Here is a 26,662-nt window from a genome sequence, read left to right as displayed (position 1 = left end):
TTTTATAGTATCTATAACTCTGAAAAGAGATCTTAGTTTTTTTAAAAAATTCATGAAAGAAAGATATGAAATATAAAAAAATATTATAATTTTGTTGCATTATATAAAATATAAATTTTGTTCTTAATTGGTTCAAATCATTTTATGTATTTGAATACCATATTATATATCTATTTTCAAAGCATACATATCCTTAAACATCTAGAAATAAAACTCATGTTTCAAAACTTACTAGTTGTACTTTTATTGAGTCTGAACATACACCCTTGAGAAACCTTATAATAGCTAGATTGTAGATGTTGCCCCTTGTAAAAACCCAAGTAAAGACATCACTACAAACACCAAACACATTATCCAGCAAAACAACTTCACCAATAACAACCTTAATACCATATGAAAACAACAGCCTAAAATAAAGAAACAAATCCAAAAAATTATTGTTTCTCTAGTTAAAACTACAAAACCTTTAGACCAGAACTTAAAAAACTCGATATTCAAACTATACCAAATTACAAGAACTAGCCAAACTTAATTTCAAAACAACAAAAATGACTTTTTTAAAGTCATTAAAGATTATCTTAACCACCTTAAAGTTTCGGCCTCCACCTTGATTGCTCTTGACTCCCAAATAATCCTTAAATCTTTGTAACCCACTTAAACGTTATTTAGAATTATCAAACCCAAACCACTAATAAAAAAGCCTTACAAAAAGAAACTTCTGAAATTAATAAACTTGTTTAGAGAAATCATATTCCTAAAACAACCATTGCTCCTAATATATCCCTCTATAATGAACTAGTTGTCATAAACCAACACAGATTCAATACAACTTTTCTCTATGAATGGAACGTAGATGGAATGTCCAAATACAATATCCTAAACACCTTACAACAAATGATCATAGTTGTCAATGCCTACAAAACCTAAACTGGAACTTCAAATAAAGCTATAGTTGAACTCTTTATAGCTGGTTTTTTTTTTTTTTTCCAGTTAAAAGGATGATGTGATTATCATGTTACTGAAACCCAACACCTTGAAATCCTTAACTCCATCCAAATGACTAAAGACCAAATACATAATGGAAATAACATCTAAGATGCAGTTTTAACCCTCATTTTAACCATTTTTCTATATTTTATAGGAGATCTTAGCCATGTTAAAGATAAAAATTTTGAACTTTTTTTCATATTAGATGTGAAAAACTCAATGATTTTCAATGGTACAAAAAGACTTTTTTTACTCCCTTGTTTTTGGACTGTTGGCCTTTTGTCTTCTTACACCCTTTTATTGTCTTTTTACTATTGGTTGAAGAAGGTCGTTCATTGGTGAATCCATGCTTCTGGAAGAAGGGTCGAAACAATCATGGCTATTAATAAAATAAGACTGGGAATCAATGCGAAACGTTCTGTAATGAAAGATAAAAAGATTCTTCTCTGACGGAAAAGGAAGGCCCGCCAAGTCATATGCCTATGGGTGTAAGATGAAATCCTTGGAAAAAGAGGATGAATCGATGGTGTTCAGGATTTCCTATTAGCCCTAAGATAAGCATTTCTTTTCCCAGGCCACTCAATCTTGAATGTTGATAAATTGCAATTGGTCCAAACCTTTGACCCGCGACTTAACTTTTTTTTACTATCTTTTGACTGATTAATAAAGGCCATTCTAAGAGAGTAAATGAAAGGAAGGGGAATAAAAGTAGCAATAACAGTTAGCAAAATCGAGAAGTGAGGGAGAGGCTTTCACTCACGGAGTTGCGGGTATGATCCAAGAAGATTCAAACCAACCTTTCTAGAAAGAAAAATTCATTGTTGGTTTGTCGACCCTTGTGGGAGAAAGAGTCATGAATAAAATCAAAGATATTTATGTCTCCAAAACAATCCTTTATGACTAGGTACCATATGGTGAGCTTATTAGTTTTACCTAAAAAAAATCTTAAGATTTGCCAAGACCTTAAACTTCAAAAACAACCGAAGTGGGAAATGAGAAGAACTAGATAAGAACTATGAAGTTTTTGTCAATAATTTGACCTATCCTTACCAAAACCAACTTATAGTGGTTCATGCTCCAAATTTACCACCTCAAAGCCCAACAAACCACTTAATAAAAGATCAATTCATAAACACAAAATATTTCTATACTAAAACTTAACCCTACTACAAAAAAAACCACTACAAAACCCATAAAACATTTTCAATCAAAACAAAAACTCAAGCCTAAATTTGATCTTTAAAACATTACATGTTACACATATGGCAAGAAAAGTCATACCTCTAAATTTTATCGAATCAATACAAAGCTATATAAACTACAATTAGAAAAATAAGTTATCCATCATATCCAAAACATTTTGGTTGAAACATCCAAGACTAAATCCAGCTCGTCAGACATTTTTGAAAAACCCTTCCAAATAAATGAGTTAACAATATCCAGTTCTGACCTAGACACATCAAACTATAACACTTCAAAACAAATAAATGTCTTAAACCAAGATGAAAAATTTATTCTTAAAGCTATCAAAAGACTTAATAATCCTTAATTATATATATAACTAAACTTATGAGTTCTTTTAGTTAGCTAGAGACACTATAGTTTGTTCAAATATAGTCATTATTGTCATTAACCAGATTAAATAACTATGACCTTACCAAATAACTATGTCATTATTGCCATTAACTAGTCCGATTCTGAACCAAAATCAAAAGACTAAACCCTAAAGAATTATACATTGGATCATGCATCATCAAATATTGAGCACGGTCTTGCAAATTTTCTACATGTTTTAACTCAAATTACTTTAAAAAAACATATTATAAAAATTACAATAATCTTTTCAAATGATTTTAAAAAAGACATTATTGCATTGTTTGATACAAATGCATATTTGAATTGCATTAAAGAAGGAATAGTCCCAAAAAAAATTTTACAATGATGATTTTTAATAAATTTATACAACAAATAATACTAAATTAGTTATTAAATACAAAACTCAAGCATCAGTTTTTAATGATTGGTTTTATCTAATTTTTTTGCTACTAATGACAAAAATCATATTGTTATTCTTGGCACTCCTTTTATTGACATGATTACTCCTTGCAAAATTGATCATGAAAGTATTATTTCAAAAATCAATGGTTTGAAACTTGTTTTTCCTTTCTTAGAAAAGCCAAAGACTAGGAATTTAAATTTAAACAAGGCATGTTTTATTCATACCCATCACATCAATACATTGATTTGAGGAAAGCAATATCATCTCATACATTTTAAACAAGTTGTATTTTTTTTTTTAAAAAAAAGAAACAATTATAAAATCTTATTTTACCAAAAAGAATTTTAGAATTTCAAAGCAAGATAGAAAAAAGATTTGTTCTAATTTACCAAATGCCTTTTGGAAGAGAAAACATGTTGTTGATCTTCCTTATAATGATAATTTTAATGAAAAAAAATTCCTACAAAAGCAAGACCTATTCAAGTGAATGTTGAATTAGAACAACATTGTTGACTCGAAATCAAAGATTTAGAGTCTAAAGGTTTTATACAAAAATCAAGTTCATTTTGGTTATGTGTAGTTTTTTATGTTAATAAAAGTTCTAAAATTGAACCTTTAAATTAAAAACCTTGGCTTGTTATAAATTATAAATATTTGAACAAAGCTTTGAAATGAATTAAATATTCAATCCCAAACAAAAAAATATTTTTTATAAAAATTACATTTTGCATTCATATTTTCAAAGTTTTATATGAAATCAGGATTTTGAAAAATTCAAATTCATTCAAAAGATCATTACAAAATTGCATTTACAATCTTATTTGGTTAATATGAGTAGAATGTCATGTCGTTTGGATTAGAGAAATGCTCCTTCTGAATATCAAAAAATCATGAATGATACTTTTAATATATATTCAAAATTCTGCATAATATACATTGATGATATTTTTATGTTTTCAGATTCAATAGAACAACATTTCAAAAATTTATAGACATTCTTCTATGTTGCAAAGAAAAATGGTTTAGTTGTTTCAAAAGAAAAGATTTCTCTTTTCCAAACTAGTATTTGTTTTCTTGGTCATTATACCTCCTAATGAACAATTATACCTATTGAGAGATCCTTAACATTTGCTACTAAATTTCCTGATAAAGTTCTAGAAAAAACTCAATTACAAAGGTTTTTAGAAAGTTTTAATTATGTTCTAAACTTTTTCTTCTAATGTGAGTAGAATATAAAAACTCTTTAATAATAGGTTGAGAAAGAACTTTGTTTCATAGTCTGATGAACATACTAGAATTGTTTGACAGATTAAAAAATAAATCCAGGAAATTCTTTGTTTACATATTGTCAATCTCTTAGTTCCTAAAATAGTTGAGACAAATTTTCTAAATTAATGTACAAGAGTATTCTTAAACAAGTACAAAAAAACAAAGAACAAATTCTTCAATTTACATGTGCACATTGTAATGATTGTCAAAAAAAACTATTCTATTATAAAAAAAAATTCTTTCCATTGTGTTATGCATTACAAAATCTCAAAATGATTTATTAAATAAAAAATTTCTTTTATGTATTGATTGCAAATTTATTAAAGAAATTTTACAGAAAAATGGTCAAAATATTGCTTTAAAATAGATTATTTTCCCGATAGCAAGCTATATTAAGTATTTTTTTTTATTTTGATATAGAATATATAAAAGGAGATATAAATTTCATTCGTGATTTTCTAATTAGATAATTCCTCTAAAACAGGTCACAATGCCTCCCAAATCCAAATATAGAGACAAAGTCTAAATTTTCAAAATCTCAAAAATCACAAAACCCTTTTCCTCAACCATTTCTTTTGCAAAACTAATTAAATCCTAACATGAAGCAGTAATTAAAGACGAGGAAGCATAACACTCCTTATATGTATAAAATTTGGGTAGAATCCATATCCAATTTGCTAGAATTGCTTCTAGCCTTACAAACTACCAATAATAAATCATCACTAGCCTTCTCAGGTAGGTGAAACTCTTGAACCAATTTTCAAAACAGAAGCAAGTTCTTCCTTATAAAAACCCTCATTTTATTTTAATCTAAATTCTATATTTGAACTATCTCAAAAGCTTTCAAAAGAAAAATCTGATTACATTGAAAAACAAAAATTTCAAAATATTTTAACTATTGAAAATGGATTTTTCCATCTTGACCTTTCCATTGCAGTTACAAAAGCCTTCCCTCCAAACTAGTATTTTAAACTTTGGGATTTATCCAAACCCTAGCTCTACTATATAACAATACTTGAGATAACAACTTACATTACATTCAAACATTTCAAACTTCAACAAAATCATTCGCAATACGTCTATTCTTCATGCATCATTCAAAATATCATTCATACTTCTGATTAGAAACAACCCATTCACCAAACAATGTAATTTTCAATCAGTTACCATATCAAACTTGGTATTTCATTTCTCATTCTTATTCTTATTAGGATTATCAATAAGTATGGTTCAACACCTTTTCCCTTCAAAATTCTAAGGATAGCCACTCTTGGTTATTCTATTCTAATAATTTCATCAAGACTTTAAATTTACCTATCTAGTTTCTTCAATGGTAGGATTAGTTTGGTTATACTTATGAAGTAATGAAACATCATCCTTTAGTTGAAAATAATTACATTTACTTCAAACAAAATTTCAAACCCTTATAAATTAAGGAAAAATTCTCACTAATTCTTTTTTTTTCTATTCCAAATTCTTTATCCATTGGGTCTGTTCTTGACATTTTGACTACAACACTCAATATGGGTATCAAATTCTCATTAAAAGATACAAAGTAAAGTGGTGGAGCTCTTTTACAGTAGAAACTAAAAGTTTTAAACTTGTTGTTATGGAATGGTTGCAACAACAACAAAATGCTCTAATTTTATACTCAAATCCTCAGTCCAAATTCCCAACACATAGATCTCATGCTTTTGCTATTTTTTCCTCGGCATAATATAAGGAAGAGTATTTCAAAATATGAAGCAACTCCGGCAAAGCATAAAAAACAACGATTCTTCTCCATCTTTATCATCCTTAGGATTTATAATCGGCTTAACAGATGACAATGAAGATGACTAGTGTGGTATCCTTCATCCTATACAAAAATCTTAGATAGTCATTGTCTCTATAAAAAAAAAAAAATTCAGAGGTCCAAAAATATTTTGGCCCATTTTAAAAGTTAAAATCCTGCAAATTATCAAGCCTATCTTCTCATGTCGGCACAAATGGTTAAAACAACTAGCTATCATTTTAACATTTTAAAAAGTTGATCCCCTACTTTCATAAATGACAAATAACTTTCTAATTGGAAAATAACTTTTCAACTTTCAAAAAAACAAATCATATGCTTTACAAAATTATCAAAGAAGACAATCTTGTTTTGCCCTATATAAAGAGACTCCTCCTAAGCTTTTGAAGGCAGAAGTTGATAGAAAAGTTTCTTAGTAAAAGACATCGACTATTTATCCTCTTGTGATATATTCAAATATTATCTATAACCTTATGTATAATCATATCTTATCCTATAAGGAAATCCATATTTCTTGGATTCAAACCTTTATAACCAATATCTCCTATATTATTTCAATACAAATTTTAAATAAGTTTCCTTTAAATCTTACCTTTAATATATCTTCTATTTAAATTCTGTTTAAATTTATGTAAACTTAAATATGCTATATGTTTGATAAAAGATTCTATCAATTTTAGACTTGCTTCTTCATTCACATCATTAATTTATAAGCCTTGTGTTTTATATTTTGTTTTAAAAATTATATATATCGCCTGGAAACCTGTGAGTAGATCTTAAGATTATTCTCAGGTGTAACAACACCAATAACTTGTATATCTTTTTTTTATTATTATTACACACACATATTACTTGTAAATACATTAGTTTGAATATTATTAAAAACTTAATAATATTTTAGCAATTTTATATGAAGAATATAGTCTTAATTCATGAAAATTACCACTCTTTGAACTTGATGGATTGTGACACACCAGTGGCGGAGCCACGTGGGGACAAAAAGGGGCAATTGCCCCCTTAACTTTATTTTTTAAAAAATATTAATATATTAGTTTAGGGAATTGTTACTGCAGGGAAGGAAAAAGGAAAGCTGTCATTGTTTATAATTGTTGACTTATAATATAATATATATACACAGCTCATTGCACAACTTTTTTCCTTTTTCCCTTTTGTTTCCATATTAAATTGATGATACCGGCTATAAAATATGGAATCCCTAGCTATCAAAGAGTATTTTTTGTTCCCTACTTTTACCGCGTTGTTCTTTTCATGAGTTGCTCTGCCGCTTTGTTTTTTTTATGAGCTGTTGTTCTCTGCCTCTCTCGTATGCAAATTTCTCATCAAGTATAGGTAAGCAATTAATCTTTTTTTCCTTTTGCTTTATATTTTAGGTAAATTTTCTTTATTTTTTCTATTTATTTCATTGTTTAATTTTAATTTTATTCTTTTATAATTAATTATTAAAAATATTAGGGTTTATGATAATTTATAGGTTTTGATATAAATATGTTCAAAATAAATGTTTAAATATACTAATTTAATCAATTAAATATTTCTTTTCTTATTATAAAGGAATAAATTAATATTCATGCAAAACCACTATTCTTGACATCTCTTACATTGGCAGAGTAGTTTATTAAAATTTAATATTTTCGTATGACTTGTTTGTAAGTAAAATATCAAATAGAAAGCATGTTTTTCAAAAATTATTTCTCTTACACATACACTAGGCATTGCTCCTCAATTAAATATCTAGAAATAATTACGTATAATTTAATCAACATATTTATTATATGTATATAGATATGAATTGAAATAGGTTTTGATTTTGATGAATTGATATGTATTTTGCTATGAATTTCATATGGAAGATTTAGAATTATTGTGTAACTCAACTGATTTTTATTTAATAGTGAATTATTATGTAGTTGTGTTAATTATTATGTAGACACTAATGATGATAAAAAAAAATCCAGTAGGTTCATATTAAATTAACATGTCACTAGACAAGTATTTCAAGCGTAAATCTCTTGAGGATGAAGAGTCAATCAAAGCTTTAAGTCATGTAACTCCATCAAGTTTAAAGAAAAGTCATATTGAAATCAACCCCGACACTCTCCTTGTTGACCCTGGCTTAAGAAGACCAATTTATGAATACCCTATAAATGATAGGGATGCAATCCAAAGAGCTTATCTATAAAAAGGTCCTTGTCAACCTTCACACTGTGATTTTCCTCAAAAACAATTTGGGAATATATCAACATTACGACGCTTTAATCCGGCTTGGTTTGGTGCATACCTAACATGGTTAGAGTACAGCATAGCCAAAGATGTTGCCTTTTGCTTGTATTGTTATCTCTTCAAGTTAAAAGGGGGTGTTGATTCGTTTGTGGGTGATGGGTTTTTAAATTGGAAAAAGAAGGAAAGATTTGATCTTCATATTGGAAAGTCTAATAGTAGTCACAATGCAGCTCGAATAAAATGTGAGAATTTGATGAATGAAAAACAAAATATCATGACTTTGTTATCTAAGCAAACAATAAAGAGTCAAAGTGATTATCGAACTCGATTGAATGCTTCAATAGAGTGTGCTCGTTTTTTGTTGCACCAAGGACTTCCATTTCGTGGCCATGATGAATGTGAATGTTCAAGCAACCAAGGAAATTATCTAGAGCTCTTGCATTTTCTTTCCAGAAATAATGAAGCTATTAAAGGAGTTACTTTCAGTGAAGCTCCTAGACATAACAAATTGACTTCTCCAGTTATTCAAAAAGACATTACTCAAGTTGTTGCAGAGGAGATTACAAATATGATTATCAAAGATCTAAGTGACTCATTATTTTCAATTTTAATTGATGAGTCACGTGACATATTAATCAAGGAACAAATGGCCATTGTTCTGCGATATGTAGACAACAATGGACATATAATTGAATGTTTTCTGGGCATTCAACATGTGCAAGATACAACTGCTAGTTCACTCAGAGCAGCTATTGAAGCTTTGTTTTCTAAACATCGGCTAAGCATATCAAGATTGCGTGGTCAGGGATATGATAGAGCTAGTAACATATGAGGTGAATTCAATGGCTTGAAAGCACTTATTCTAAATAGCAATCCAAATGCATATTATGTACATTGTTTTGCTCATAGACTTCAATTGACTATTGTGGTTGTTATAAAGAAGCATAATGAAGTTGGAGATGTCTTCAATTTTATTTCTAGCATTATAAACATAGTTGGAGCATCATGCAAAAAGATGAAGGTGATTAGAGAAAAACAATATGCTAGAATTATTGAAGGACTTGAAAATGGAGAAATTTCTAATGGGCGAGACTTGAATCAAGAAACTTCTTTTAGAAGGTATGGTGACACCCGTTAGGGCTCCCATTATGTTACAATTATTCATCTACTTATAATGTTTTCATCAGTTCTTGATGTGCTTGAGATTATAAGGGAGGATGGGATGAACTCAGAACAAAGAACATAAGCAGTCATTTTAACAAATATTATGGAATCATTTAATTTTGTATTCATGCTTCATTGTTTGAGAAGGATACTAGCAGTTACTAATGAGTTCTCACAAGCATTACAAAGAAAAGATCAAGATATAGAAAATGCTATGAGTTTATTGAAAACATCAAAAGAACGATTCAAAATGATGAGAGAGAATGATTGAGAATCCTTACTGGAAGAAGTGTCATCTTTTCGCATCAAACATGATATTGATATTCTAAACATGGATGATGAGTACAAGATTCGTGGGCGTTCAAGGTGAAAATCTCAAGGGATTACAAACCTACACCATTTCTGTTATGAATTGTTTAACAATATCATTGACATGCAACTTACTGAGTTGGATGTTTGTTTTACTGAGACGAGTACAGAGTTACTTCTTTGTGTGGCATGTTTAAACCCAGGTGACTCTTTCTTTGCTTTCAATAAAGAAAAGCTTATCCGTCTTGCTCTTTTTTATCCCAGTGAATTCTCTATAGTGGATCTTATAGTACTTGGTGACCAACTTGATATGTATATTATTGATCTACGTGGTGATGATGAGTTCTCTAGTATTGAAGGTATTGCTAATCTTGCAGAGAAAATGGTAAAAACAAAGAAGAATTTGTTATTTCCATTAGTATATATGCTTATCAAATTATCATTACTTCTACCAGTTGCAACTGCTACAGTGGAGGGAGTTTTTTCTGCTATGCATATTGTCAAGAGTAGATTGTGGAATAGGATGGAAGATAAGTGGATGAATGATAGTTTGATTGTACACATAGAGAAAGATATCTTTGATAAAATTGATAATAAAGCTATTATGAAGCAGTTTCAAAATATAAAAAATCGAAGAGAACAATTATAATGTAAGTTTTTTCATTTTGAAAGTATTTTTAAATTAATTTTACTTGATATGAATTAGTATATATGCTTTGAATTGATTTCTAATGCATATCTATATAATTTAGTATTTGTTAATAATTTGCCTCCTCATTGAAAAAACTCTGGCTTCGCTATTGTCACACACACCACAACATGGGTTCAAAGACATGAAAATTCAATTCCAAAATATTGTAAAAAAAAAAAAAAAACTAATATCAACATTTTTAGAAGTAATAAAGGTTTAAAATGCCAATAGCTTATCTTCTGGCAAAAATTACAAGGATTGCTTTGTTTTTTTACTCTCTCTCATATGAAGCTGACATTAGTATTCTTTTGATCTCTTATAGGTTTTGTTTTATTTTTCTAATGGATATGATTTTTATTAAAGATATCCATATCATAAATTTTATCTAAAACTTTTTTGTATCTAATTAAATTACATTTTACTTATTGCAAAAATTCATAAATTTGATGCAATGTTAATAAGGTAATTGATAAATAACATTTTTTTTTTTGTTGAAATTAATAATCCCAACAATTGGGAAGGTAAAATGAAATTAACGAGGAAAAAAAAAAAACTCATTTACATTCCCTACCATGTGTGTGCATGTTATTTGGGCTTCAAATTGTATTGGCAGGCTTACAGAGCCCATTTATGCTTGCAATAGAGGATCCTAAAACCTAGATCATCTCAGCCCAACCTAACTCAGATAGCCCAGCCATCTCAGCCCATTTCCAACTGTCTACATTAGGGTTTTACACAGTTTACTGTCCCTTTCTTTCCCTTGCCACTCGACAAACAGTTCCGTTTTAGCAAAAAGACAACAAACCCCAAATTATTGCTATGCACACGCTCCACTCTCCCTCCACTCCGACACACGCCCCCAAAAAACCCTGGAAACAGCCATAAAAGGCCTCCTCTTTCTTACTCTCTCCACTCCACTGTATAAAAAAATACAATCACAACACAGCACACGCTCACAGCTCCTGTCTTCTCCACCCTTTCCCTTTTCCCTTTCCACTCCCTCGCTTTCGTCCTCCCCTTCCCTTTTCACCCCTCATTCTCTCAAAATTTATAATTTTGCCACTGTACATTACGCTCTTTAATTAGGGATTTTAATCACTGTGATCGCGCGCGCGCGCGCGAGAGAGAGTAGTGTTGCGGTGATGGCGGAGAATGAGAGGGGAGATGATCAAAAGGGTAGTAGTATGGTTGGGCCGAAGTCGCCGTGGAAGACCCCGGTGGTCGCTGATGCTCCGGTGATGGGCACCGCCGAGTCTTGGCCTGCTTTGTCTGACGCTCAACAACAACAGCAACAACAACAACGGTCGAAACCCACTGATTCTGCTTCTAAGCCGCCGCCGCCGCCGACAGTAACGGTGGCTGCTGGTGGTGATACGGCTGCGCCACCGGAAGCTTCGCCTCGGGTATTTCTAGTTATTATTTATTTATTTATTATGTTAAATATATGAGTGAATTTAATGTTAATTTATTGATTTCAGGGAAAGAAATAAAGTATTGGAAAAAAAGTTATTAAGAGTGTTGATTTTTTTTTTAATTGAGTGAAAATGAATTTATAATTATGTGCTAAAATGCTTTTAAGCTTGCTGTGGATTGATAAATTAATATTAAATAAAGAAGCTCTTAAACTCATGTAAGATATTCGTGTCAATTTTGCAAAATTATAGTGAGAATTAGGATTTTAAATTATGGAGATAAGTTAAGCTTGTGTAGAAATGCTTTAGGATAAGAGAATCTCATGAGATGGCATCAATCAATGATATTGAGATCTGTAGGTTAAGAGAAAAGTGTGAACTTTCGAACTAGTTTGAATAAAGATATAAAGATGTTTTTGGTTTTTTGTGCAGATTCTAATTGGATTTTTTTTATTTAGGATTGAGAGAGATATGGACAAATAACGAAAACCCTTGAGGGGTCATTGATTTTCGGTTTGTTTTTAATTTATTTGTGTATGCATGTGTATTTGATGTCACTTTTGTCCATAAATAAATAAATCGCATCATGCTTTAAAAAGAAGTAAATTTAACATTGGTAATCAAAATGTTTCAGGAAAGCATTGTATATTAATGTATGCTATCTCTATATTAAATAGTGGCAGTGTGCTGAGAATGGACTATTGATAAGTACTTTACAAAGTGGCATCCTTGATGCTGTCAGTGTTGAGGTATTTTGTTTTGGTGTATAGTAATTTGATTTGGTGGAAAGAAGGTTATGATGTTCATTTGCATTTTTACCACCATTTTCCAATATATTTCTTCGCGGGAGAGGATCATGTGTTTACTTGCTGAAGTGGAACATGATTTGCTGGAATTAAAATAAATTGACAAGCATATATATTGAGAGAAACAAATGTTGAAAACCATCTTTTCTCTATCCTGACATCAGAAAGAAAAATGGAGAACAAGAGAAAGTTCAGTTTTGCAGAATTTGGATTTGAAAACCTGGTGTCTTGAGAAAAAAACTAAGTAGCTAATTTTAGAGATGAAACGCCATCTAAATTATGAACTGCAGTTTTATGTTTGGTGTTGGGACGTAACAAATTGGAAAATTATCACGTGTTTTGCCTCTTTTTTTTCTTTTTTTTCTGTAAGATGCATTATGTTTGGTGTTATGAAGTAATTAGTAGAGCTAGAGTTCCATAAATCTAATATATAGTCAGATATCTTTATGATTCCATAAGACCTGAAACAGGGTTTCTGATGTTCCCTTGGAATCTTTTTAGGCTTGCAAAAGCACAGTTAGAAAGCTGGCTATGCCTTGGGATCAAACACATGAATGCATCAAGTTTTATGGTTGTTACCAAAATGGAGTTTCAAAGATCAATCCTTTCCCTTCCTGCATCTTGTTTGTGAAGTTTATTTTATTTCACATCTTATGTCAATTGTTCTCTTTCTGGGAACACATTATTTAGTGTGCTTAATTTGGGTGTGAAATATCATTTTGCCTTATTTATGGTTTGTCCAGGGGTTGGCTGGGCAGCAGAGATCACATGGATCTGGAAACACAATTTCTTCAAATAAGCACTCACCATCAAGACATCAAAAATCAGGATCTAAGCGCAATCCTAATGGGGCACCACCTTTCCCTGCACCATTCCCTTATCAGCAACCACACATTCCGCCAGTTTACCCTGCTATAGTACCTCCACCACACATTGCTGTTTCTGGTTTTGCATATCAACCTGGGCCGCCACCTTTTCCCCCTGTTGAAAATCATTTGGTAAAGTCTGGATCAGATGCATCCCCTATGCAACCTTTTGTTCCACCTGTTAATGTCCACCCTCCACCAAGAGGGGATCCCAATGCTTATGCTGTTAACTTTCCAAATCGAAGGCCGAATGGGCAAGAATCTGGTGGCCATTTGAATCAATTATGGCATCATCAACGGGCATTTGGGCCCAGAGATAACATCGTGTTGCAACAGGGTATGGGACCAAGGCATTTGATAAGGCCTCCTTTTTTTGCTTCACCTCCAGGGTTCATGGTCGGTCCAACATACCCTGGTAATTGTTTTAATTTAATGCAAGTGCTTTTACTCTAGATATTAGTGCTAGATGTTTTTTCGCACCTTGACATTCACTTTCATTTATGTAATACATGCTTTTCTGTTCTGCATAGATGATATATCTTGTTCTTGTACAGTTCATTTTTTCACCGTGGGTTTTTAACTCTTTTGTTGTCAAATTATGTGCTGTCTAAGATGATCTCTATGTGTGATACAGGACCACCTATATGCTACATTCCTGTTGCACCTCCAGGCTCTCTTAGGGGACCTCATCCTCCCCGTTTTGTTCCATATCCAATCAATCCAGGGGCTCCTATGCTTCCTCAAGAGATACAAACTTTGAGGGCTAGCATAATAAGACAGATAGAGTATTATTTCAGGTAAGCAATGTTAAAAAGTGACTTACTTCTGGATTCTCTCACTCCAGACATACTTAACTGGTTAAAATTGCCACAATTGGATTCTGAGGCTGAAACTGACCTTCATCCTACTTTTCTTATTATTGAAGCATCAGCATCATTAATTTTGTCTGTTGTGCACACAATTATGAAGGAATGCGGATCTGCTTGTTATATAGAGATGCTTTAGCCTAAACTGGACCGTCAAAGATATGTTCATATGGGATATATGAGTCCAACTGACCACAAATTACTCCTAAAATTATGTCCTTTTACGGCTTAATAATTATTACCATTATCATTGGATGCCAATGTTGTATGTCCTTCCATACACTTGTATGCTGAGCAGTAGTAACCGAGCCTTTCTATGGAAACACCAAAATATGCCCTTGGAACTTCTTATAGTGAACTGGCTACAAAAAGTTGGTCAATTTGTGTTGTGCATGCAATAACTTGATTGTTTGTTGACTGTTTCACATCTTTATGCAGTGATGAAAATCTGCTGAATGACCGTTATCTAATATCCTTGATGGATGACCAGGGATGGGTTCCCATATCCACGATTGCTGAATTTAAAAGGGTATTTTTTTAATTCTATATGGTATTTATATGTGTAGCGCTGTGTGAAATGGGAATCTTATTTCATTCAATATTGCATGTAAAGTATTATGCTATATTACTCAACATATCCACTTCCTTTGTATCTAGAGTTGAAGGAAAATTTATTTTATTCATGCATGTGATATTTTGTATCACAGGTTAAGAAAATGACTACAGACATATCATTGATCCTTGATGCGCTGCAGAGTTCTGGCTCAATAGAAGTGCAGGTCTGAATACTCTTCACCAATTGACTTTATGTTTCATGCTGGATGGGATGGATCTGGAATTTTGCGATAAGATCTGTAGTATATCAATCAAGATTGTGTTTCATATTTCATATAAATGGATATTTTCTTCCCTGTTAATTTTTTATTGACATACCAGACAAAAGCTGTTTAAATTGTTCAAAGGATGGATATCTTTGGATGGTCCAAAAATGTTGACTACATGATTAATCAATTCGACTTCTGTGGCCTTCTAAAGGTTTCTTTACTGTTTTCCTGGGATCTGGTTTTAGCCCTTTTGAAATGTATCTAAAAGTTTTTCCTAGTTGTGTCAGTTTCAGTCAAATTTGTGATGGGGTTTTGGCAAATGTTATGAAAGCTGTTTATGTGAATGAGCGCATGTTGTGTGGTATTTGTTTAATTATAGCTTAGTATTGAGTGGAGCCACATTGATAACCTTGAACTTGGGAGCCTAAGATGCTTGAGTCTGATAGCGAATGAACAAGTTTCAAGTGCTTAATGTTATGGCCATCTATAATTATGACAGCTTAACTAGAGTTGTGGGATAGATTGACAACTTATGAAGTCTCATTCTTAGTTTCTTTGCTCTAATAGTCTTCCTATTGTGGTCGGCATTGTATTAACAGGGTGAAAAGATTCGGAAACGTGATTACTGGTCAAAGTGGATTCCTGCTTCTTCTCAGCAAGCAATGTCACTGAAAGCTCAGACTTCCGAGGGCCAACCTGGAAAGAATGCTGAAGAAGATAGCACAAGCAGTCTCTCCAAAGAAAGTGCTGAATTATCTACTTGCACTCCAGTCAAGGAAGCAAAGAAATTGTCAAATGGAGATATTGGTAAACTGGAAGGTGATGAGAACTCTGTCTTGTTTAAAGCTGGAAAACCTGGATTTGATGGGGATTCTGATCTTGGTGCTTGTTATACCACTCCCTATCCCAACAATACACAAGGATTTAGGCCTTTAGTACTCAATTATCATGTGACTGAAGGCATGGAAGATGCACAGAATCTTGCGGATTTTTCTAATGATTTTGCCAACACATTTATGCTTGATGAAGAGCTGGAGCTGGAGCAGAAATCACTCAAGAATGATGGCTGTTCTCCAGTTAGAAGGTACTGCATGGTCTTATATTTGTTTGGTTCTCTCCATCTTTGGTTTTATATCACTTTTTTCTTGCTAAGTTTGGTTTTACAAGAATTGTTGACTAGTTACTGGTCTCTATACAACATATTCTTTATGATATTTAAAGACCTAAGGCTACATTCACATGCATATATTTTATTTCAGGCAGCTTTGTGGATGTCAATTTGGGCTCTAGTAAAAAATTCAGGTCATGTTTACATGTGGAGAATTTTCCAGCTTTCTAAAAAATTATTGTCGAGACAATAGAAAACTGTGGATAGATGTTTGGCAGTTACTGTTTTCTTAGAAAACTGGAAAACTACTAAATGTTGTTTTCCTCATTCTCCACTTTAGAAAACAAGTGCCATATATGGTTCAGCAGCCATTTAATCTCTCTATCATTCCTTATTTTAGAAACAATCCGAATGCAATCCTTGTTTTCTACTTCGGAAAATTAATTGTTGGTGAACATGTTTTCTTGAGAAATAATATAGAAAGATGAAAAGAAGAAATGAAAATTTAGTTTCTAAAAGTAAACGCCACCTTATCCTTGCAATTTCATGTGCTGCATAAGTTGGATGCATTTGGTGTCCATTAGTTCACTCATAGTAAGTTTCTCCAGGCAGACATGATTGATGGGGTTCAACATGGTTTCTACACCTGCTATCTAGTCGCTTAGCGAATTTGTCTGATATGCTTTTGGGATTTAGGTACTGGAAATTGAGATCACAGGCTGCTGTTGGTGAAGTTAATATAAGTTCTCAAAGCCATTTTCTAGTTTCGTTGAAGTAGGATAAGGATTGGGAGCTTGCCATGTTGATTCTAAATTTGCCTATTTCTCAAGACACTTGGAACAATTTTTTTACATAGTTGAAAACAGAGTAGAAGAAATAATGGGAAGAACTGACACTGCTAAAGATGTCATGTGAAATTTGATGAATGTGGTGATCAAGTATGGAAATTGAAAGTTCACGAATTTGAGGACGTGTATAGCTGGTTCCTGGATCTTGATTGGCTAGACGAGGAACTAGTGGTTAAAAGCGGACAAAAGGCACAAAACTTACAACCACCCATAAGAAACTAGAATAGACCTAGCACACAGTTCCACTCTTATGAGTTTAGTATTGCCTTGCTAGGAGTCTTGATGTACTGCACCTAAGAGGGATGCATCTCACAATCCAATTAGTATCACATCTTAGTCTCACTGCAAAGCACCAAGGCTAAACTATCTTACTCAAAACTTCCCTTTGAAAAAAACTATATGTAGTTCCATGTGCATGGGTCCCCCTTTTATCTGAGGTGGTGCAGCTCCAAGGACCCTGTCCATGGAGTCCCCTGGAACATATTAGACATTGTCCCCTCTGGGTCCCACCTCTGTGGCCCTCACGGTCTTCTCCCACCTCTGTTTGACAATGCCTCCCTCACTGTTTGAACCTTGGACCTCTCATACCATATAAGAGGTAGAAAAGCTAAAGATGAGTACCATTTGAGCTGTCAGTATGTGTTCTTGGACTGTCAAATTCTCAGATTCCCACATATCAATAAAGAGATTCTCCAGGCAGTCATGTGGCCTGCATTACTTTGAGCATATATGCAGAGGCTGTCTTGAAGTTTGAAGAAAATTCCTTTTGTCATACTAGAACAATAATGTTCTGTTAATAACTTTCATTCTTTTAGCTCTCACAGACCTTATTTATAGATGCAAGTAAAAACAACGTGGTAGTTTCAATTGTTGGATAAAAGGATACCGTATGAAGAGAAAGGATAGGTAGGAAAGGTTTTTTTTTTTTTCCATCAAACATCTGTTGATACATGCAATAAGGCACTATATTGTAGGCACCAAGAATTCCTATTACGAAACAAAATCCCTCAAACATCACATGATTTGAAACCATGCCTTTTCTTTTTTCCAGGGTGGATGACGAAGAGGATGAGATGGTGGTCAATGATCAGGATGTTCAAAGACTTGTAATTGTCACCCAGGTAAAGCTGTTTGCTGGCAAGTTTTTATTCTTAGGAAAGAATAATTGTATGTGCTTAGCAATCTTTGTTCCTTGTTTTATTATTATTACTGTTCAATATCCGCATAGACCATAGCAACTTATAGACATATCTGTGTAGTTATATGAATGTGATAACATGAGAATTTGGCCGTTTTTGTAGTGCTCTGTTGCATCTTAGAGTTTTTTCTAAGTGTTTTTTCTTTTAAAGGAAGCTGATTGCTGTCTCAGAGTTTTATATGCCATGCATATGCCTTTTTGTTCTTTAATCAATTATGGATTATATTGTCACAGTTTTGATTCTTACTGGTTGTAGTTGTTTGAAAGCTGCATCTCAACTCCTTGTGATCAGCAACCTTTTTCACTTCATGTGCATCATTTGGGTCAAACTGAATTACTGAATTGAAATGATGATGTATATTGGTCAATTAGGTTTATTTTAGTGATAGTTTTTACTTTTTCTCCGTTCTCAGTTATCAATTTGTTGCATGATGGTTTTTGCTATAGTTTAGCCTCCATGTATGTATTCATGTGAGTGGCATATATTATGTAGGCATGTATGAGCATGAGTCAGACCATAAATTTGGTAACTTTTTTATAACTTGTGGGCTTTTTCTATGCAGAATAGTAGACCAGGAGAAGAATCTATTAAATCTGGGGATAAATCAAAATCTATTTCAACTGAGCTTGCTTCAGCAATAAATGATGGTTTATACTTCTATGAGCAGGTTGAGGCTTCTGTTATACTCATTTTCTAATTAATTAAGTTGCAATACATCACTTTCACTTTCTTTGTAAATCCTCAATGTTTGTCTAAAAATTCTTAAATGTGACTCTTTACTGGCAGGAGCTAAAAACAAGGCGATCTAATCGTAGAAAGAATAGTTCTAGCTATTCAAAGGCTGGTGAAAATTCCACTGCAATCTGTGTCCATGAAGAGTCAGGAAGCTCCAACCACACAAGGAAACAAAACAAAGGTTTTCCCAAGCAGCAGTCATCTCATACACAACGATTCTTCTCCAGCAACTTTAGGAATCATGGCACTGGTCGTAATAATTTTGGAATCATATCAGAAAGTCCACCAAGTAATTCAGTTGGATTTTTCTTTAGTTCTACACCTCCTGAAAATCATGGGTCAGTCACTCTGGCCCTTGCCTAAGCCTCTTATTTCTTTTCTGCATATTTTTTATTCTTGTTGTTTATTTATTTATTTATTTTTGCTACATTATTAATATATGGTGGCACTATTCTAGAATTTTTCTTTAGGTTCTGATGAGAGAATAATAAGGCATTGATCACTAATTTCATGAGTTGGGATGTTATTTGCAATATGCTAAGTTTATCCATGTCACCTGACTAAATATTTTCCATCTAAATCCTAACTTCACAGACCCAGGTCTTCAAAGCTGAGTGTTTCACCACATGGCATGCTCTCAGGCAGCAGTCCACCAGTGGGTTCCATGCCAAATTCATTTCCACCATTTCAGCATCCCAGCCATCAACTCTTAGAAGAAAATGGCTTTAAACAGCAGAAGTACGTGTCTTTTATTTTTGGGAGGGGGGATATGTGCATTCATAGCTAAAGGTTGCTGACCTGTTTTGTTTCTCTTCCCTTTTAGGTACCTGAAGTATCGTAAACGGTGCTTAAATGATAGAAAGAAGATGGGAATAGGTTGCAGTGAGGTGTGTTTCTTAAATTTCTCATATAAATGTTTATTGACTAGAGGAGAAATATAATTTTAGATTAGTTTGAGAACTATGCGATGTGCTGGAGTTGGATCCTTCCTATCCTTCTTTTTCTAAATCTCATCCATTCTTATTCCACTAGCTGATTTTTGTTGTCTATTATTTAAGTAATTATACTTCCAGGTTGAACATACTCTAAGCACTAGATTGCATGGTGTTGATCTATTTGGTTAATGTTAATTCTTATATTAAAGGTTATGGATCTTTTGGGTAAGCCAAGGGATTTTTTTTAATCACTAACATAGATAGCCATCTTGGCATGTCTTGAAGTCAATTTTCTTTTTCTTTTTTTAATTTTCCTAATTGGATTACTTGTCCTGTTTCCAATTTTTGAATGGTGTGCTTAACATTATGTAATTTGATTATTGTGATTTTTTTTTTAAATCATTTTCCATGCAGGAAATGAACACTCTGTATAGGTTTTGGTCGTACTTCCTTAGAAACATGTTTGTCCCTTCTATGTATAATGAGTTCCGAAAATTTGCTCTTGAAGATGCTTCTGCTAATTACTATTATGGGATGGAGTGCCTTTTCAGGTTCTATAGGTATTGTTGATAAATTATACTTTTGTTATTTTCAAATACTGGAGCTTCTATCCGAGATTTGTTGCTCTTTTCAACCATTACCATTCTTCAAATATATCTTTTCCCTACTTTAGGGAAAGTAATAGGTACTAATTGTGCTTGTTCTGGCATGAATTCTACTATTTAATTGTTTGCTACTGTCAATTATGTTTCTCATTTTCAGCTATGGTTTGGAGAAGGAGTTCAGAGATGACCTGTACAAGGACTTTGAAGACCTCACCCTTGACTTCTATTGCAAAGGCAACATTTATGGCCTCGAAAAATATTGGTAATACTATTTGAATATTCTTTTCAACTGACTGACAGCATGTGCTTTAGGTTGCCTGCTTCACAAGGCATGGATATCTTGTACATCATGTTATTTTTTGTGGATCTCACAAATACACTGGTTGTGATTAAGCTTAACCTCTCAGTAGAATATGCTAATGTAGGAAAGCAAGAAACAAATATTATATGAAAATTAATTTAATTTTGTGCTGGATCTTTATGGGCTTAAAAATGACCACTTTTTGCTTACATGATTAAATGGGAAAATTGCCTAAAATACAATCTTGTTGTGATGGTAAAGTTAAACGCAAAGCTGTAACATAATCTGATGTTTGACCCAATAGAGCAATAACAACAGCAATTAACTCCTGAGATGAGGATTTGGAGGTGGGCATGGGTTGGACTCCTTTTCAAGACATAGAAACATCTATAGGATAAAAGATTACCAAGTGACAAACATTGGTTTTTTAACTTATCTATGCTCTATTTATTTATTAAAGTTGCCTGGATTTGTAGAATATAGGACAATTGGCAGAATGTATGGCTGTATGCTATTCTCATCTCTTGCAAGTCTTGTGGAAGGAAAACGCAATTACAGAAAAACAGCTTGTGCATTGCATTCTCTTCTGAGTTTGATGCTTGTATTTCCACTCGTATATTTTGCTGCTACAAGTATTTGCTTTAATAGACTTGCTTTTCTGCTATTAGGGCCTTCCACTATTATTGTGGTCTAGGTGACAAAGAACCAAAGAAACATCCAGAATTGGACAGGTTACTGAGAGAAGAATACCGTAGCTTGGAGGACTTCCGTGCCAAAGAGAGGTCCATGAAGAAGGACGGCCATTAGCCTGCTGCAATGAACATTTCCTGGTAACATCCTCGCAATTTTGACAGTCACAAGATGGATATTGAAGTTAGCTGCAGGAGTTTGGTTTGCTTGCTGGGGAAATATGGTTTTTGTATATTTTATACTGGGGGAATCATCTGCACCTCTCAGGGCTGCTGACTGCTGAGGTTTTGTTTTGTTTTTCTTTTTCTTTTTCTTTTTTCTTTTTTGAGGTTCTGGCTCCCGGGTATATCCTTTTTGGTGTTGTCTGCAAGTTTAGGAGGTGCTTGTGCTTTTTTCTCTGTCGCTTCATATTCCCCCAATGTTGTAACTTGTACATAAGGAAAACTGAAAAAAAAAAAAAAAACAAAAAACAAAAAAAAAAAAAACAAAAAAAACAAAAACAAAAACAGTAGAAATTGCGTTAGTGACCTTGTGAAAATTGAAGAATAATAAGATATTGGAAATTTATCTTGTCTGGCAAATGATTAGTAGAAATTTATGCTGTCAGTTTTTGTGATTGCCTGTAGTTTTTTGGTACTAGAATGATGGTTTCCAATGAGTTATTGTGCCATTGAAACCCGTAACAGTGAGATGTCGTCGTTGTCCTGATCTGATGTGTTGCTTGCTCGGTATCCATCCTTGCCCAAATAAACCAAGATATCCTTGGTGTTAGGTGAAATGTAGCTTTTTAAAGGAGAAGGGAAAATGGCTGTCAGTAGAAAACAGTGATGCTACCAAGTTATGGTGATCGAATCTTGCCTACATTGAGATTTAAGTTTCTGTGTTTGCCTTGGTCATCTCTACCTCGATGTTTTTCTCAAGATTTTCAAAAATGGTATGGAATTTGTGCTACTACTCCACTACTAGGGCGGGAGGAAGAAGATAATACGCCTAGTGCTCTTTTGCTTTCCAAGCCTCTGGCTTCTAAGGCTGCCTTCTGTTGTCCAGCCTGCCACGACGATCCCTTGTCTCGAAACCAAACCTAAAACCCCAAGCCCCTTTGATGTATAGGTGGCAGCTATGAAGCTTACCTTGTTATTTAGAGGGGGGAAGGGACTCTTGCAGCTGGTGCGCAGGTTTGGTAAACCGATTTCCTCAGCTTACAGGAAAACTGAACTTTGTGAAAGGAAGGAAGATGCAAGTGACTTGTTTTTTAATGACTCTCTTGCACTCCAAGATGTCCAAAGAGACGAGTTTGAGAATATACCAGGTTTCAAGACGCCTGATCTTGCATTATTGGTTTCAAAATCAGACACTTTTGACTTTGGATGTTGGTTCAGCTGAAGACGAATCGGCCTGTATATTCGTCATCTATAAATCTCATTTATTATTTCAGAGATGAACCAGAATTTCTAGATTTTGGTGCCAGAAAACAGCCTGCGGTATTCTCAAGGGTTGATGTCCTCAGCAAGTCTTGGAAACTCGGAAGGCTTGCGAACTCTGAACTTGTAGGGTTCTGACATCACGGAGTTACCGGCTTCAATTGGAAAGCTGAAACTTTTGAGATTCAGTGGATGTCTTGATGTCTCGAGGACTGGAGTCCAAGCATTTCCAGAATCCATCACAAAACTCTTACCATTTGCAAACTTTAAGATTCAGTGGATGCTGGTTACTTGAAAAGCTTCCTACAACAATGAGAAATTTGGTGAGCTTAAGGCATCTTTAGTTTAGTGAAGATGGCCATATGCCAGCTGATTTTGGGTGCTTAACTAGTATAGGAGAGTTGCAGGTACACAATCTTGAGGCGGTGAAAGACAAAGAAGAAGCTGAGAAAGCAAAGCTAGATAGAATGGCAAACATTTGCGAATTGGGATAGAAATGGATTTCACGTAGAGGAAAAAAAAACAATAAAGTGCAACGCCAATGATGAGTGTGTTGGAAGGCCTCCAGCCTCATCCAGACATAAAAAGTTCATGGATTGTGTGTTGTAAGGGTAAGAAGTGCCAATTTGGCTAAATGACCTCTTTTTATGATAGTCTTATCATTAAATAGGAAGAATTCTGATTTACATTCCATAAAATTTGCTACTATTAACTAAAATCTCGGCCTAATTATAAAAAGCTAATTACACTATAATTACACAAATATTTACAGTTGTTTTCTTGACATAAATAACATATGTATATGGAAACAAATGATTCCACTGGAAAGGACCATACTAACATCCCCTCTTAAATTGATGTTGAGTGTTCAAAAAGCATCAATTTGCCAACTAGAAACTGATGGCGTTGACGAGTCATTGATTTGGTAAACACATCAACTATTTGAAAGTCGGTGGAGATATGTTAAAGAGAAATAACATGAGTATCCATGGCTTCTTGAATAGAATGACAATCCACTTTGATATGCTTGATACGCTCATGAAAAATAGGATTAGTAGTAATCTGAATAGCACTCGTGTTGTCGGCATGAAAAAGAGTAGGAGTAGTATGGGGAAATCCAATTTCTGCAAGCAATCCATGAAGCCAAACAACCTCATAGCAAGCAACTAACATGGCTCTATATTCAAACTCAGTCGAAGATTTGGAAACACGATCTTGTTTCTTACTCTTCCAAGATATCAAGGAATCACCAAGAAACATACATCAACCTATGATAGAGCGACGCGTATCAGGACAACCTGCCCAATCAGCATAACTAAAAGCAACAAGGCGAATAACAGAGCCAGCAAGGTAGAATAGGCCACGGCTAGAAGAACCAAGTAGATATCGAATGATGCGACAAATAGCTACCAAATATAAATGACGAGGAGATTACATAAATTGACTAACTTGCTAAACTGTAAAAGAGATATCAAGCCGAGTAATAGTAAGATAATTCAAGCTGTCAACTAATTGACGATATAAAGTTGGATTAGGTAGAAGATCCACGTCATCACATCGAAACTTAACATTCACCTCCAAAGGAGTATCCACTAGAGAAGAATCTTGAAGACCAACCAAGGCAATCAAGTCCTGAAGATGTGAAAGCAATAAAGGCTTGAACCGCTCAAAAGATGACACGTCCTTAAAATGAGGAAGAATAGGAGCAACAAAGGTAGATGTAATAAGAGTAAGGAAGAAATATTAATTTTAAAAGAAAACAACATTTCTAGAAATACAAAATTTGCTACAGCTTAGATCATAACAAAAAACTTTTTGTGAGAAAACTATAACCTAAAAAGACAATTTACCAGACTGAGCAGAAAATTTGTGTCGTTCTTAGAAGGGCAAAATGAACAAAGCAAACATAACCAAAAGTATGCAAGTCATGATAGCTAGGAGACTTATGATGTAGATGATAGTATGGGGAATCAAAATTTAACACTTGTGATGGCAATCGATTGATTAAATAAACTGCAGTAGACAAGGCTTCAATCCAGAATTTAGATGGTACAGAAGACTCAATCAATAAGGTTCTAATGATATCCAAAAGATTACGGTTTTTATGCTCAATAACCCTATTTTGTTGTGATGTATATGGACAGGAACGATGCAAGACAATACCTTTCTGCTGTCAAAAATCATGAAATTCATGTGACATATATTCCCCACCCGAATCAGATCTTAATACCTTAATACCAGTAGAAAATTGAGTCTCAACATAGGCAAAAAATGACTTTGAAAACAGAAAAGACTGTCAGATTTGGAAACAAAGTAAATACACCCAAGTAAACTGATTGTAATCATTAATAAATATCATAAAGTACTTGTAATGAGCATGAGAAATAATTGGTGTAGGACCCCAAACATCACTATGAATAATATCAAAGCATTTTGTAGCAAGACTGTCATAGAAAGGAAAAAGAAGAGTTTTACTCTTGCCTAATTTACATGTAGAACAATTAAAAATAACATCATGAGAAGAAAATTGACTTTTATTTCCCAACAAACCAGAATTCAACAATCGAGAGAAAACAACAAAATTTGGATGGCCTAAACGTTTGTGCCATACTTCACTCTTATTTTAAACAGTCATACAAGCTAGAGGTGTTCACGGTTCAGTTCGGTTCTGTTTAGACCCAAAAACCCAATCGAACCGAATTACAATATTATTGTTAAAAATTAACCGAACCGGACCGGAAACCGGTTCAAACCGCACCAAACCAGTCCGGTTAAATCCAGTTTTTGAGGGAAAAATCCGATTTAGAAGTTGGTTTTTTTTTTTTTGGTTTTTTTTAAATTGGCTTAGCCTTCTTTAAAATTTAAAGCATACTGTAACTTTCTGGGTGGATCCAAATTATACTAATTCTTGTGATTCCACGGAGATTACTGCAATTTTCTGCGAATGGGAATTAATAGTCAATACAAATGATCGGGGTGTTGGATGAAGAAAAGGGATACACAAAGCATCTGACAAAATCCACTGGTGCTTTCCAGTGGAAGCAACTTCGCCAACAATTCTGAATTAGACCGTGACAATAGCATTAACCCTATTAAAGTTTCTTTTAAAGCTTGGAATAGAAATCATTGAAAAAATGGTTGAAAGGTTGTCTTCTGGAAATTTACAAAGAACAATAGAGGAAAAATCATTGTATATCTGAAACAGATTATCACATAAAACTTACCCTTCACCCAGCATGTGGGCCTCTGAAAGCATATTGTTAACTACAACTCCCATTTCCTCTTTATAGTACGCATCTTCCATGGTCAACAACCTGGTCACATCTCAAAAAAACAGATGAAAGTGGGGCAAAAGGTGTGGGCTGTTTACTTATTGATCGGCTAGAGAAAAGACAAATGAAAGGGGCAAGAGGCAGAGAGGATGAAAACTGAAGGGGAAAAGGAAGAAGAATTGGTTTGGTGTGGGCGGTGGCTTCAGAAGTAAATTGTAATGTCATTTAGGTTTAGGTTTACTGTATTATTTATACTAGTTTGTTTTTAACTTTATTTTATGGGTGGACCGATTCGGTTCACCGGTTTTAGTGGCAAAACCGA

At 33.5% G+C, this 26,662-nt stretch overlaps 1 protein-coding gene across 3 annotated transcripts; it reads left to right on the top strand.

The window, feature by feature from the left end:
* Window positions 1-11,397: 11,397 nt before the first annotated feature.
* Window positions 11,398-22,228, top strand: LOC118046973 (la-related protein 1A). Of its 3 annotated transcripts, XM_035056084.2 has the most exons (15): window positions 11,400-11,855; window positions 12,542-12,613; window positions 13,414-13,951; window positions 14,171-14,333; window positions 14,841-14,931; window positions 15,110-15,181; window positions 15,826-16,310; window positions 18,234-18,303; window positions 18,944-19,048; window positions 19,168-19,454; window positions 19,711-19,854; window positions 19,940-20,003; window positions 20,466-20,611; window positions 20,814-20,918; window positions 21,626-22,228. In XM_035056084.2, the coding sequence occupies exons 1-15, from the start codon at window positions 11,595-11,597 to the stop codon at window positions 21,762-21,764; spliced, it is 2,742 nt and encodes a 913-aa protein (XP_034911975.1). In that variant the 5' UTR covers window positions 11,400-11,594; the 3' UTR covers window positions 21,765-22,228. The 3 variants fall into 3 exon arrangements, 2 of the variants coding, with proteins under 2 accessions (XP_034911975.1, XP_034911976.1); XR_004687270.2 differs by lacking the exon at window positions 20,466-20,611 and having other exon boundaries at window positions 11,398-11,855; window positions 21,626-21,764; XM_035056085.2 differs by lacking the exon at window positions 12,542-12,613 and having other exon boundaries at window positions 11,402-11,855.
* The last annotated feature ends 4,434 nt before the right edge of the window (window positions 22,229-26,662 follow it).

The sequence above is a fragment of the Populus alba genome, chromosome 1 (assembly GCF_005239225.2).
Source record: "Populus alba chromosome 1, ASM523922v2, whole genome shotgun sequence".
Lineage (NCBI taxonomy): Eukaryota > Viridiplantae > Streptophyta > Magnoliopsida > Malpighiales > Salicaceae > Populus > Populus alba.
This window is presented reverse-complemented; position numbering and strand designations above follow the sequence as displayed.